Source organism: Dendrobates tinctorius, unplaced genomic scaffold (assembly GCF_039654945.1).
Source record: "Dendrobates tinctorius isolate UK_male_01 unplaced genomic scaffold, ASM3965494v1 ptg000033l, whole genome shotgun sequence".
Classification (NCBI taxonomy): domain Eukaryota; kingdom Metazoa; phylum Chordata; class Amphibia; order Anura; family Dendrobatidae; genus Dendrobates; species Dendrobates tinctorius.
Genome location: NW_027361701.1, coordinates 13860110 through 13873694, shown reverse-complemented (window position 1 = coordinate 13873694; position 13585 = coordinate 13860110). Strand labels below are relative to the sequence as shown.

Below are 13585 nucleotides of genomic sequence, written 5' to 3'. Positions count from 1 at the left end.
AAGGTTCTGCACTCTATTGTCTTTATTGCTGGTCTGAGCCCTACATGTCTGTGATGAAGCACTTGAGCAGTATTACACTGAGATGCAATGTTCCTATGGGGCACTTTGAAAAGTTCAGATATATTTTGTAACATCTTTAAAAAGCTGTAATTATTTCATAATTTTTTTTCTTTCCTCAGGTGCAAAAACTGCAACGTGCAGCTTTAAAAGACCCAGTGAAATGTGCAGTGTCCTCGAAGTATCAAACTGTAGAGAAACTACAACAGTATTATGTTTTCATCCCTTCCAAGTTCAAGGTATTTATTTCAGAATTGATGAGCAAATTGCATAAAACTGCCTCTCGTGTTACAATATTTTCTCCTACGCCTCATTGGGGGACGCAGACCGTGGGTGTTATGCTGCTTGCCACTAGGAGAACTCTAAGTGAACACAGAAAAAAGTTAACTCCTCCTCTGCAGTATACACCCTCTCGCTGGCTGAGATTTCCCCAGTTCTTGCTTAGTGTCTGTAGGAGGCACTTGGGTCTGGCTTCAGACCCCAACGTTTTTATTTTCGATTTTTGAAATTTTTTCTGTAAATTTAATTAACGGAGTGAAGGGGGCGACGGTTCCTTTCAACAGTCCGCTCTCCCCCGAACCAACAACAGGCAAGAATGCGGAGTATACCTCCCTGTACCCTCTCCTGCGACAACTGGGGCATACCTGATTCTTCTGGGCGATGGTTCCCTTACGGTCCCGATCTCCCCACACAGATACGTGGGCAAGCGTACGGAGCACGAGGAGTGCATGGAGAAGACTTTAGAGCGCTTTCAGATGCCCTGAATCCGCCCCATGGCCTCTCCATCCCCCTGCCCATATGGAGGATCGATTGAGGTGTACCCCTTTAAGAACTCCTCCAGCTCTGCTACATCGCCCCGGGAGGGTGAGACCTGCTGCTGGAAGGCCCCGGACAGCGCGGCCTGCCTGAGCACCGGACTGGAGGTATGGGGTTGGGTCCTCATTCCTGGGAGAAGTGCTAACTTAGTGTCAGCGGAGGTACACCGGTGCCCCGTCGCGTGCCCCCCCCCGCGGTGCTCACCGTGGGTATGCCCAGAAGTTTAGTCCCCAGCTTTCCGGCCTACTATGCCGCAATTTACATAGCGCCACCCACCGTTAGCGCCGCCGCCCACATCTTTGGCGCTTCTCGCTCTGTACGAGAAGCACCGTGCTAGTCTCGGGGGCCATGTCCTTTTTCACCTTAGGCTCTGTGACGGCTGCGGGCATGCGCGCTTTGACGGACAGCATCTGGTGACGCTACAGGGCCACCGCTATTCCTCCCGGGGACGCAGCATCAGGACCGTGGGTAAGCTGCATCTGCCCTCAGAGCAAAGCTTAACCCCTTCTCTGCACATTCCCTGCAGCTCAGGCTCTGCCTGTAACCCTTTCAGGGGCGCTATGTCTCAATCTAAGGAGGCCAAACGGGCTACTAAGAAGCACACTGCATTCTTTACCGCATGTACCACTTGCAAGACTGCCTTGCCCAGTGCCCAAACTAATCCGCTATGCATGGATTGCGACCCGGCTTGTACTCAAATGCCATCCGACGCCGCTGCTATGGTGCTCCCTGAGTTTAGTCCCCCTGAGTGGGCTGCGTTCCTGTCATGGTCTGTAGAATCACTGACCAAGGCTATAGACTCCCTCCGGGAATTCTCTTTAAGTCAGAACGCGTCTTTACCGCCCGAGGAGGGCTCTGGCGACGGGAATCGTCCACCAGCAGGGGCCATACTTGTTCAAAGGATCCTCAGGTCTCTATAAAGCGGACCCATGACGCGTCTCCTAGTCACGCTCGCGCTTCAGCATCGGCGAGTTCTGTCTCTCGCTCTCCTAATATTCGCAGTGAAACATGACTCTGAATTCGAGTCTGACACGTCAGTCCCTCAGAATCCCCCAACTGACCAAGAGTCGCTTGATTCTCTTATAGAATCAGTCAACAAGATTCTGATGTTGGACGAGGAAAATATTCCCGCTCCGGAACACGTTACCTCCTTTAAGACGACTAAACGTGTACGCAGGGTATTTGCCAGCCATCCGGAGTTTAACGACATTGTCCAGAAACATAGGGACCGGCCACATAAACGGTTCACAGGGAAAAAGCCTATCGAGGCTAAATACCCCTTTGCGCCAGATTTGATGAAGGATTGGTTACAGTCCCCATCGGTGGACCCTCCTGTATCACGGCTTGCTTCTAAGACGCTTCTATCCGTTTCTGAGGGCTCTTTAGTCAGAAACCCCTCCGATCGTCAAATTGACTACCTCGCTCGCTCAGTTTTTGAAGCTTCGGGAGCGGCACTTTTTCCATCTTTCGCAGCGACTTGGGTGGCTAAAGCAATGGCCGCTTGGGCAGAAGTCTTAATTACTGCCTTCCAAGGTAGCAATCTTCCTCTGGAGGCAACAAGTGTCGCCAGGCAGATAATTGACGCAGATGACTTTGTAGTGGATGCTTCTTTAGATGCCGCCAATTGCGCTGCTCAGGCTACCGCTAATGCAGTCTCCATTAGAAGAGTCCTATGGGTCCGCGACTGGCGGACGGACTCCACCTCCAAAAGATCGTTGACTTCTCTGCTCTATCAAACTTGTCGCCTATTTGGAGAGAAGCTGGACCAACTCATTTCTGACTCTACCAGGGGGAAAAGTAAATTCCTTCCCCAACAAAGTGCTGTCCGGCCGTTTCGGAATCAACAACCGTCTCGCTTTCGACCTTTTTGCAACAATTCCAGTTGGTCCTCCACAACCTTCTCTTCCGGATCAGGTCGATCCCCACGTGGAGACAGAGGTTCCCAGGTCTCATACAGACCTAACTGCTCTTGGAAGCCCAGGCCAAGGGCATCTGGATCTAAGGAAGAAGATCCCATAGATCCTCTTCTCAATGACTTGTTGTGGTATCCGGCCGACACCGACCAAGTAAGCGGCCGTCTGCTGTCATTCAGCCACACCTGGCTCGTGGTCGTCCATGATGAGTGGGTCAGGGAACTGGTGTCCTCCGGATACAAAATAGAATTTTCTTCCCCCCACCCCTCCGACATGTCTTTGTCTTGGGAGGTGAGGACAGGAAAAAACAACAGCTTTTCCTTCGGGCCGTTCATGTGCTGCAAAGGGACGGAGTCATCATTCCGGTACCTCAAGACGAAAGGTTAAGGGGGTTTTATTCAAACCTTTTTGTGGTTCCAAAGAAGGACGGAATGATGGTATGATGCGGCCCATACTGGACCTCAAGCTATTAAATCAGTTGTCGCCTCCATGGATAAAGGAGAGTTTCTAGCATCCATCGATATCAAAGATGCTTGCCTTCACATCCTGATTTGCCCGTCCCACCAGCAGTTCCTGCATTTTGAAATTCGCAAGGAACACTTCCAGTTCATTGCCTTGCCCTTCGGACTCGCCACCGCCCCCAGGGTCTTTACCAAGGTCATGGCGGCTGTCATGGCCATTCTTCGCTGCCGTATCTGGACAACCTGCTGATCAAGGGTCCGTCCCTTCCAGCCTGCGAGGAATCCGTGGATATCACAGTAAATACACTTTCTCGCCTGGGTTGGAAGATAAACTTCGAAAAGTCTTCCCCAACACCGCCTCAGCAGATTTGCTTTTTGGAAATGATCTTGGACACTTCCCGCGGGTTGGTCATTCTCCCTCCAGAAAAGGCCCGAGCCTTACAACAGGGAGCGCAGACTCTTTCCCGACTGGTTTCTCACTCCATACGTTTCAGCATTAGAGTTCTCGGAAAGATGGTGGCAGCGATGGAAGCGGTCCCATTCGCACAGTTCCATCTCTGCCCTTTGCAACATGCGTTAATGTTGACTTGGGATAAGAATCCGTTCTCCCTGGACCGTCTGTTCCTTGTGTCCCTGCGTGTCAGACAAGTCCTCAAGTGGTGGACACTGAAATCCTCCCTGAGTCAAGGGAATTCTTTTCTCCCAGTTCGATGGTCGGTGGTGACCACCGACGCAGGTCTTCTGGGCTGGGGTGCGGTTTTTCGTCACCACACAGCACAGGGTCGTTGATCAACTCGGGAGTCACGTCTCCCCATCAAAATCTTGGAGATACGAGTGATCAGATTAGCCCTACTGAGTTTCCACCATCTCCTCGCAAGTCACCCCACCAGGATCCAATCCGACAACGCTATGTCTGTGGCGTATATCAACAGTCACGGGGGGTACTCGGAGCAGGATGGCCATGCATAAAGTGAGTCACATCCTCCATTAGGCCGAGACTAACCATTCGCGATCCACATCCCGGGCGTAGAGAATTGGGCGGCAGATTTTCTCAGTCGCCAAGGCCTTGCCTCAGGAGAGTGGTCTCTTCATCCGGAAGTCTTTCAGCAGCTTTGCCATCGTTGAGGGACTCCGGATGTGGGTTTCATGGCTTCAAGACTAAACAATAACGTTCCTCGATTCATTGCGCGATCCATGCGCCATTGGAGTGGACGCCCTAGTTCTGCCGTGGCACCAGTTCCAGCTCCCGTACATTTTTCCCCCTCTTCCCTTGCTCCCGAGGGTCATTAAGGAAATCATAGCAGAAGGAGTACCAGTGATCCTAGTCGCGTCAGACTGGTTGCGCCGGGCATGGTACGTAGAACTAGTACAACTGGTCGTCGACGTTCCCTGGTGACTTCCAGATCGCATGGATCTACTCTCACAGGGCCCGATTTACCACCAGAACTCCGAGTCCTTGTCTTTGACGGCGTGGCCGTTGAATCCTGGATTTTAGCACAGGCTGGTTTTTCTCACGACGTGATCTCCACCATGATTAGTGCTAGGAAGCCCGAGTCCATGCGCATTGACCATCGCACCTGGAAAACCTTCTTCTCGTGGTGCAAGGACCATGATGGATCCCCTCTGGTGTTTTCCATTCCTTCCATATTGGAATTCCTTCAATCCGGATTAAAGTCAGGCCTCACGCTTAGCTCGCTTAAGGGTCGAATTGCAGCCTTGTCAGTTCTATTCCAACGCAAGATTGCCACAAAGCTGCAGGTGAAGACGTTCATTCAGGGAGTTTCCCTTGTGGCGCCTCCCTATAAAAGGCCATTGGAATCATGGGACCTTAACTTGGTTTTCAGTGCCTTACAGGAGGCTCCTTTCGAACCACTGCAGGACATACCACTAACTGTTCTCTCCTGGAAGGTGGTCTTTCTACTGGCAATTATGAAACAAATCCAAAATGGAAAAAAAAACAAAGTGGGAAAAAAAGAGCCGGGCTGAATAAACCACGCTGACCAGAAAATAACGCACCTTCGGCAGTCCATATAATAAAAAACTTCTTTAATAAGCCTACGCGTTTCGTGGCTAAACCAGCCACTTCATCAGGGCATAAAGAACAATCACAAATTCAGGATATAAATACAATCACACGCTGTTTCAATACACCTTTCTTTGATATAATTTCCTATGGAAACGCCCATATATCATATAAAACCATGTATATAAATAAAAAATGCTTAAATATTGTAATTAAAATCCAATAACATTTCTATCAATATCATGGAAATATTATACACCAAAATAACAAAAAATATATATATTCTAAAATAAAATGCAAAAAAATATAAACTCGAACCCACCACTTCAGAACAACTCAAAAATGTAGTTCACGTGTCTTAGCCCACTAGACCACACCAAATCCACATACCTCCTCAGATCCACATATATAATTAACAAATACCCCACCCATGTTATTATTTCACCAGAATATGTCTAAAAAAGGTCACTATTTTCATTTAAACCCATCGGTTGGAGTGTGTTTAATCTATATATCCAATAAGTTTCCTTTCTTTTTAAATTTTGTATTCTATTCGGGGTATGTTCGGATACATGATCTATGGGAAGCACAGTCGGAGACACAGAACCCTGATGGAACACTGCGCAATGACCGGACAAACCATGTTTCATATATCCTTTCCGAATGTTAAATCTATGGGAATTAATCCTCTTATGTAATGGTTGAGATGTCCTACCTACATATTGCTTCCCACAGTTGCATTGAATCAGATAGAGGACAAAACTGGTCATACACATCATCCTATATCTGATCCTAAATTCCCCACTGGGATAACTAAGGGAGTGAAATCTATCAGTACAATCAATTATAGATCTACAACACTGACAGCCCTTCCTGTTACATTGAAAAGCGCCTTTTTTCTCATGTGGTATACTACTGTTTAGTGAAATATCCCTTGAGGAGATAACACTAGGGGCTAAAATATTCTTAATGGTGGGAGCCCTCCTAAAAATCAACCCCGACTTCTGATCCACCACCTTTATTCAGAACTGGATCATTTAAAACAATTTTCCAGTGCTTTTCCAATATGTTACAAATCTGAGAATTCTGCACAGAAAAAGTGGTTATAGAATTCACATCATAATTATCCACACCTCTATCAGTCTTACGTGAATAAATTAAATCCTTTTGGGTCCAATTTTTTGCTGATTTATATGCTCTTTTATCAGTCTAGAAGGATAATTTTTTTCTTGAACTCTATTTAATAAAACTTTGCTCCCCTCCTCAAAGTTTATATCTGAGGAGCAATTTTTTCTAATCCTAGTATATTGATTGCGGGGAATATTTTTAAGCCAAGGTTTATAATGGCCACTATTATAGTCAACATAGCCATTGGCATCAACCTTTTTAAAATAATTACTAGTAAGAACCTTCCCAGAATTTTCTACATAAATAATGAGATCCAAAAAAATAACACTCTGCTTATCAATCAGTGCAATCAATTCTATACCCCAACAATTATTAGTCACCCCATCTAGAAATTTTTTTACATCATTCCCTTCATTATTATAAATGACAATAATGTCATCAATAAAGCGTTTATATAACACTAATTTTGCCCCATAATCACCACGGAGGATTAATTTGACCCAAAAGGATTTAATTTATTCTCGTAAGACTGATAGAGGTGTGGATAATTATGATGTGAATTCTGTAACCACTTTTTCTGTGCAGAATTCTCAGATTTGTAACATATTGGAAAAGCACTGGAAAATTGTTTTAAATGATCCAGTTCTGAATAAAGGTGGTGGATCAGAAGTCGGGGTTGATTTTTAGGAGGGCTCCCACCATTAAGAATATTTTAGCCCCTAGTGTTATCTCCTCAAGGGATATTTCACTAAACAGTAGTATACCACATGAGAAAAAAGGGGCTTTTCAATGTAACAGGAAGGGCTGTCAGTGTTGTAGATCTATAATTGATTCTACTGATAGATTTCACTCCCTTAGTTATCCTAGTGGGGAATTTAGGATCAGATATAAGATGACGTGTATGACCAGTTTTGTCATCTATCTGATTCAATGCAACTGTGGGAAGCAATATGTAGGTAGGACATCTCAACCATTACATAAGAGGATTAATTCCCATAGATTTAACATTCGGAAAGGATATATGAAACATGGTTTGTCCGGTCATTGCGCAGTGTTCCATCAGGGTTCTGTGTCTCTGACTGTGCTTCCCATAGATCATGTATCCGAACATACCCCGAATAGAATACAAAATTTAAAAAGAAAGGAAACTTATTGGATATATAGATTAAACACACTCCAACCGATGGGTTTAAATGAAAATAGTGACCTTTTTTTTGACATATTCTGGTGAAATAATAAAATGAGTGGGGTATTTGTTAATTATATATGAGGATCTGAGGAGGTATGTGGATTTGGTGTGGTCTAGTGGGCTAAGACACGTGAACTACATTTTTGAGTTGTTCTGAAGTGGTGGGTTCGAGTTTATATTTTTTTTGCATTTTATTTTATAATATATATATTTTTTGTTATTTTGGTGTATAATATTTCCATGATATTGATAGAAATGTTATTGGATTTTAATTACAATATTTAAGCATTTTTTATTTATGTACATGGTTTTATATGATATATGGGCGTTTCCACAGGAAATGATGTCAAAGAAAGGTGTATTGAAACAGTTTGTGATTGTATTTATATCCTGAATTTGTGATTGTCCTTTATGCCCTGATGAAGTGGCTGGTTTTGCCACGAAACGCGTAGGCTTATTAAAGAAGTTTTTTATTATATGGACTGCCGAAGGTGCGTTATTTTCTGGTCAGCGCGGTTTATTCAGCCCGGCTCTTTTTTTCCACTTTGTTTTTTTTTCCATTTTGGATTTGTTTCATTCACTACCAGCGGGATACCAGCGACGACCGGACTTTTATGAGTGATTCCCAGTTTGTTGTGACTCACACAACTTCAGCAGGTGAGTCTAACTGATTGGGCTTGCTTGCTATTGTGGTTCTTCTAGACGATACACCGTATGTGCGCTTTCCATCTTTGTTTTTTTCTAGTGGCAATTATGTCAATCAGACGAGTTTTGGAGTTGGCGGCCCTGTCCTGCCGTCCTCCGTTCCTGAATTTTCATCAGGACAAGGCAGTTCTCAGGACGTCCCTGTCCTTCCTGCCCAAAGTCGTGTCTTCCTTTCATCTCAATGAGGAAATTGTTTTGCCTTCCTTCTGTCCGGCTCCAATCCATCACATTGAGAAGGTCCTCCACACCCGGGATGTGGTTACGGCTCTTAGACGGTACATCTCGCGGACGGTTCCCTTCCGCAAGTTAGATGCCCTGTTCGTACTTCCAGAGAAACATAGGAAGGGTCTAGCTGCTTCAAAAGCTACGCTAGCCAGGTGGATTCGTTTTGGCTATTCAGGAATCCTACCGTGTCAGGGATACACCTGTCCCAGCAGGGATTAAGGTGCATTCTACCCGATCAGTGGGCACCTCTTGGGCCATTCGGCACCAGGCGACGGCAGAACAGGTCTGCAAGACTGCGACTTGGTCCAGTCTGCATACCTTTACAAAACATTACCAAATTAATTCTCAGGCCTCTGCGGATGCAGCTCTTGGCAGACACATCCTGCAATCGACAGTGTTAAGTCAGTGGTACTTGGGGTATTAGCAGTTGTATGCTCCCCACCCAGGGACTGCTTTAGGACGTCCCATGGTCTGTGTCCCCCAATGAGGTGTAGGAGAAATAGGGATTTTTGTGTGTATTCACCGTAAAATCCTTTTCTCCGAGCCAATCATTGAGGGACACAGCACCCGCCCTGTTTAGCCTATTGGCTTACTGTAGCATTCCTAAGTTTTGACAGTTATTGATATTGTTACTTGTTTAATGCTCCTACTGCTTTTTCACCGAACTGGAGAAATCTCAGCCAGCGAGAGGGTGTATACTGCAGAGGAGGAGTTAGCTTTTTTCTGTATTCACTTAGTGTCCTCCTAGTGGCAAGCAGCATAACACCCACGGTCTGTGTCCCCCTATGATTGGCTCGGAGAAAACGATTTTACGGTGAGTACACACTAAAATCCCTATTTTAACTTGCATTGATCTGCCTGTGGTCATTTTTAATTTGACAGTAGACAGCAATATTTGCTGGATATTTTTAAACCAATTGCAAGTTATCTATTAATATTGTAAGTTGAGCAGGTATGTAGATCTGCAGGAGAAGCCTCCTCCACCAGAGCGTTTTTTTTTTTTTAAATAAAAGGTGGCCTAAACATTGTGAAACATGTAATGACTGCTCTCATAATCCCACAAATCTCTGCATTGACTTCAGAACGAGCTCTGCGCCGGACAGCCAGCTCTGCAGGGACATCAGGGGAACTCTGTGCCGCACAGCCAGCTTTGCGGTGACATCAGAACGAGATCTGCGGTGACATCAGAACAAGCTCTGTGGTGACATCAGAACAAGCTCTGCGCCGCACTGCCAGCTCTGCGGTGACATCAGAACAGGCTCTGCGCCGCACTACCAGCTCTGTGGTGACATCAGAACAAGCTTTGCGCCGCACTACCAGCTCTGTGGTGACATCAGAACGAGCTCTGCACCGCACTGCCAGCTCTGTGGGGACATCAGAACGAGCTCTGCACCGCACTGCCAGCTCTGCGGGGACATCAGAACGAGCTCTGCGCCGCACTGCCAGCTCTGCGGAGACATCAGAACGAGGTCTGCGCCGCACTGCCAGCTCGGGAAAGCCGCCATTTGTTTTTCTTTGCGCACTTACCAATCTTATATCTTCAGAATATGGCCTAGTTGTATTTTTCCCTCTATTTCGTCAGATGCTTATTCTGTGGTTTCCCTCTAGGACAGCTACCTTGTGTATATCTTGAATGAACTAGCAGGGAATTCCTTCATGATCTTCAGCAGCACATGTAACAATACACAGCGAGTTGCTCTTCTGCTTCGTAATCTTGGTTTCACTGCGATTCCCCTCCATGGCCAAATGAGTCAGGTAAGCGTAAATGGTTTCCTATTACAAGGTCTTTTTTTGGAATGATCCTTGGCATATAGTTAGAGCAGGTCTCTGAGTGGATTCTTCATACTGATGTGCAGGCCGAATGGATAGCTTATTATATTCCACATTATACATTTGTACTGTGAGTGATCATGTGCAGTTAGGATTACTGCAGTCAGTATATTCTCAGAACACATCGGTTTAATGCCTGTGCACACCTTACACCTTTCCTTGCAGAGAATCCACAGAAGAGTTTGCACAGACAGGGAGGATAATGCAGGCTTGAGTCTAGAAAGAGAAGACAGTATCCACGGCAGAATCCTGCAGGGGTGATCAGAGATCACACATAATGGCTGTATTATTACTGAGAAAGGAGTAAGACAGTGAGGAAAGCCACATTATGCATGCTGGGAGCCCCTGGCTGGAAATTGGGACCCCACTCCTGTGGAAAGTCAGGACTCTTGTATAATGGAAGTTTCAAAAGTAAAGGCTATGTTGTCGCACACAGAGTTTTTTGCTGTTTGTTTTTCTGTAGCCAAAATCTGCTCTTTTGGCAGTAAACACACTGATCAGCCATTATAATGGACCAGCTTACAGGCCAGTTTTTTTCTTGCACTGTACTTTTCACAACAGTGATGTAAGATATTGCAGTGTTGTCCTATATACGTCAGTGGAACAATGCTGCAATATCATGCCTAGCCAGAAGAAAGTAATCCTGGTGCAAGTGATGTATGAATTGGTCTACAAGCTCCTGTAAATCTCTTGGAGGCTGCGTCATTCACACAACCAGCTGATAGTTTGACCTCGCCTACCGGTCTTTATGGTTTAGACCATGCAAATTGCCTCTACAGTGAGAAAGAGGACTTGAACTCTATAGCGCTACCTGTTGGAAGTAGCGATCCTACAAGTCACAATCGACCCTTTAACGCATCTTGCATTATGACTTAGGATTAAATCCAAATCAGAATCTCAATTTGCAGACACGGTGTTTCGGGCTATTGGCCCTCGTCAGTGCAAAGTATGAGAACTGATTTGGCTAGGTGAGAGGCTCTGGTCTGAGGTCTAAGGGGTAAGGTTTCTCCTTGTGGAGAGTGACATACCAGCTCTGGCTTGTCAAGGTAAGGAGGAGGCTAAAGGGGCTGTCACACTAAGCCATTTCGCTAGCCATATCGCTATAACGTCACTGGTTTTGTGATGTTATGGCGATATTGCTAGCGATATCGCTATGTCTGATGCTTACCTCCGACCGGCTCCCCCGCTGATTATCGCTGATCGCGCGAGAACGGCCTGGGCCATTTCTCGTCGTCAGCTTCCTGTGGCGCTGACGAGCGACGCGTGGACACGGGAGGGAGGACGTCAAGATCACCTCGTATGACAGGTAAGTAGCGACCCCCGACCACTGCTATGTCGCTGGTGAGATCTGCCTGTGTGGCAGCTCACTAGCGACCACTTAGCGATGCACCAGCGATCCTGACCGCGTCGTATCACTGGTCGGGATCGCTGGTGCATCGCTAAGTGTGACAGTACCCTTATTCGCCTTGCAATGCTCCTCTGGGAAATTTAATATGCAAATTGCCTCTTCAGAGAGAAAGAGGACTTGAACTCTATAAAGAGGAGCATTGCACAGTGAATAAGCCTCCTTACCTTGACAAGTCAGGGCTGGTTTTTACCAAGCATCATCCTACAATTTTTAAAGACCATTAACTTCCAGGATCGGCCAAGATGAGAAGTGAGTATGACAACATCATGGTGTCCATGGCAACAGCCAGAAAGAATTGGGTCCTTCCAGCTTAGGCTACTTTCACACTAGCGTCGTGTGACGTACGTCGCAATGCGTCGGGCCGACGTACTGACGCACATTGTGAAAGATTTGCACAACGGGGGCAGCGGATGCAGTTTTTCAATGCATCCGCTGCCCCATTGTAATGTCCAGGGAGGAGGGGGCGGAGTTTCGGCCGCGCATGCGCGGTCGTAAATGGCGGACACGATGCACAAAAAAGTTACATGTAACATTTTTGTGTGCGTCGCGGCCGCCAAAACACGACGCATCCGTCGCACGATGAATGCGACGTGTGGCCATACGTCGCAATGCGTTGCTAATGCAAGTCTATGGAGAAAAACGCATCCTGCGGGCAACTTTGCAGGATGCGTTTTTTCTCCAAAACGGCGCATTGCGACGTACGTCACACGACGCTAGTGTGAAAGTAGCCTTAATGATACTAGACACTTGGCTCACCACTCCAGAACTTTTTGCTGTAGGGAGCTACTTATTTCAGTTTTCTGTCACTAGCGTTGAGCAAAATGATTTACAGTACGGCTCATCACTAGTCCTTGGCTGCCAGACTAGTGCCGACTTCTCAGTTGGCTACAGGTTCTACGCTAGGGTCGGGCTGCACCTCAGTGGGGAGGGTGCAGCTGTGCTGGGGGAGAAATTGGCTAGAAGGTTGGAGGAGTGTGTAAACTAGGGACGGGGGGAGGGTATTCCTTTTATAGGAGGGGAAGACAGTACAGATATAGACCTGGGCACAAATAATGAAATTAGGGGTGGGGGTGGCATGGGGTAGTGTTAGAGCAGTTAATAATTTAAGAAAGAGTAGAGGTACAGAGACATACATAAAGTGCATGTATACTAATGCCAGAAGCCTCGCCAACAAGATGGAGGAATTGGAGTTAATGTTGTTGGAACATAATTATGACATGGTGGGGATATCTGAGTCATGGCTGGATGAGAGCCATGACTGGGTGGTTAATTTACAGGGCTATAGTCTGTTCAGAAATGACAGAACAAATAAGCGAGGGGGAGGTGTGTTTTTATAGGTAAAATCGTCCTTAATACCCATCCTTCGTGATAATATATATATGAATCTAATGAAAATGTAGAGTCTCTGTGGGTAGAGATAAGGGGAGGGGGAAAAAATAATAGATTACTGATAGGGGTTTGTTACAAGTCTTCAAAAATAATGGAAGCAACAGAGAATATCCTGATAAAGCAAATAGACGAAGCAGCGACTCAAGGAGAAGTCATTATTATGGGGAACTTCAACTACCCTGAAATACATTGGGGAACTGAAACCTGCAGTTCCAGCAAAGGTAATAGGTTTTTGACAACTATGAGAGACAATTACCTTTCACAATTTGTTCAGGACCCAGCAAGAGGGGGGGCACTGCTAGACCTAATATTAAACAACAGGCCAGACCGCATATCAAATATTAGGGTTGAGGGTCACTTGGGTAATAGTGAACACAAAATAATAAGTTTTCATGTATCCTTTAATAAGATGTGTAGTAGAGGGGTTACAAGGACACTAAA

The 13585-nt window shown here is 46.0% G+C and overlaps 1 protein-coding gene across 5 annotated transcripts in view; it reads left to right on the top strand.

The window, feature by feature from the left end:
- The window catches only part of DDX47 (DEAD-box helicase 47), a 144448-nt gene that overhangs the window by 88744 nt on the left and 42119 nt on the right, over positions 1 to 13585 (top strand). For all 5 annotated transcript variants that reach the window (XM_073573000.1, XM_073573001.1, XM_073572999.1 and 2 more), the window contains 2 exons: positions 180 to 296; positions 10126 to 10272. In XM_073573000.1, the coding sequence (XP_073429101.1) occupies positions 180 to 296; positions 10126 to 10272 (264 nt within the window). The remainder of the gene's footprint in view (positions 1 to 179; positions 297 to 10125; positions 10273 to 13585) is intronic.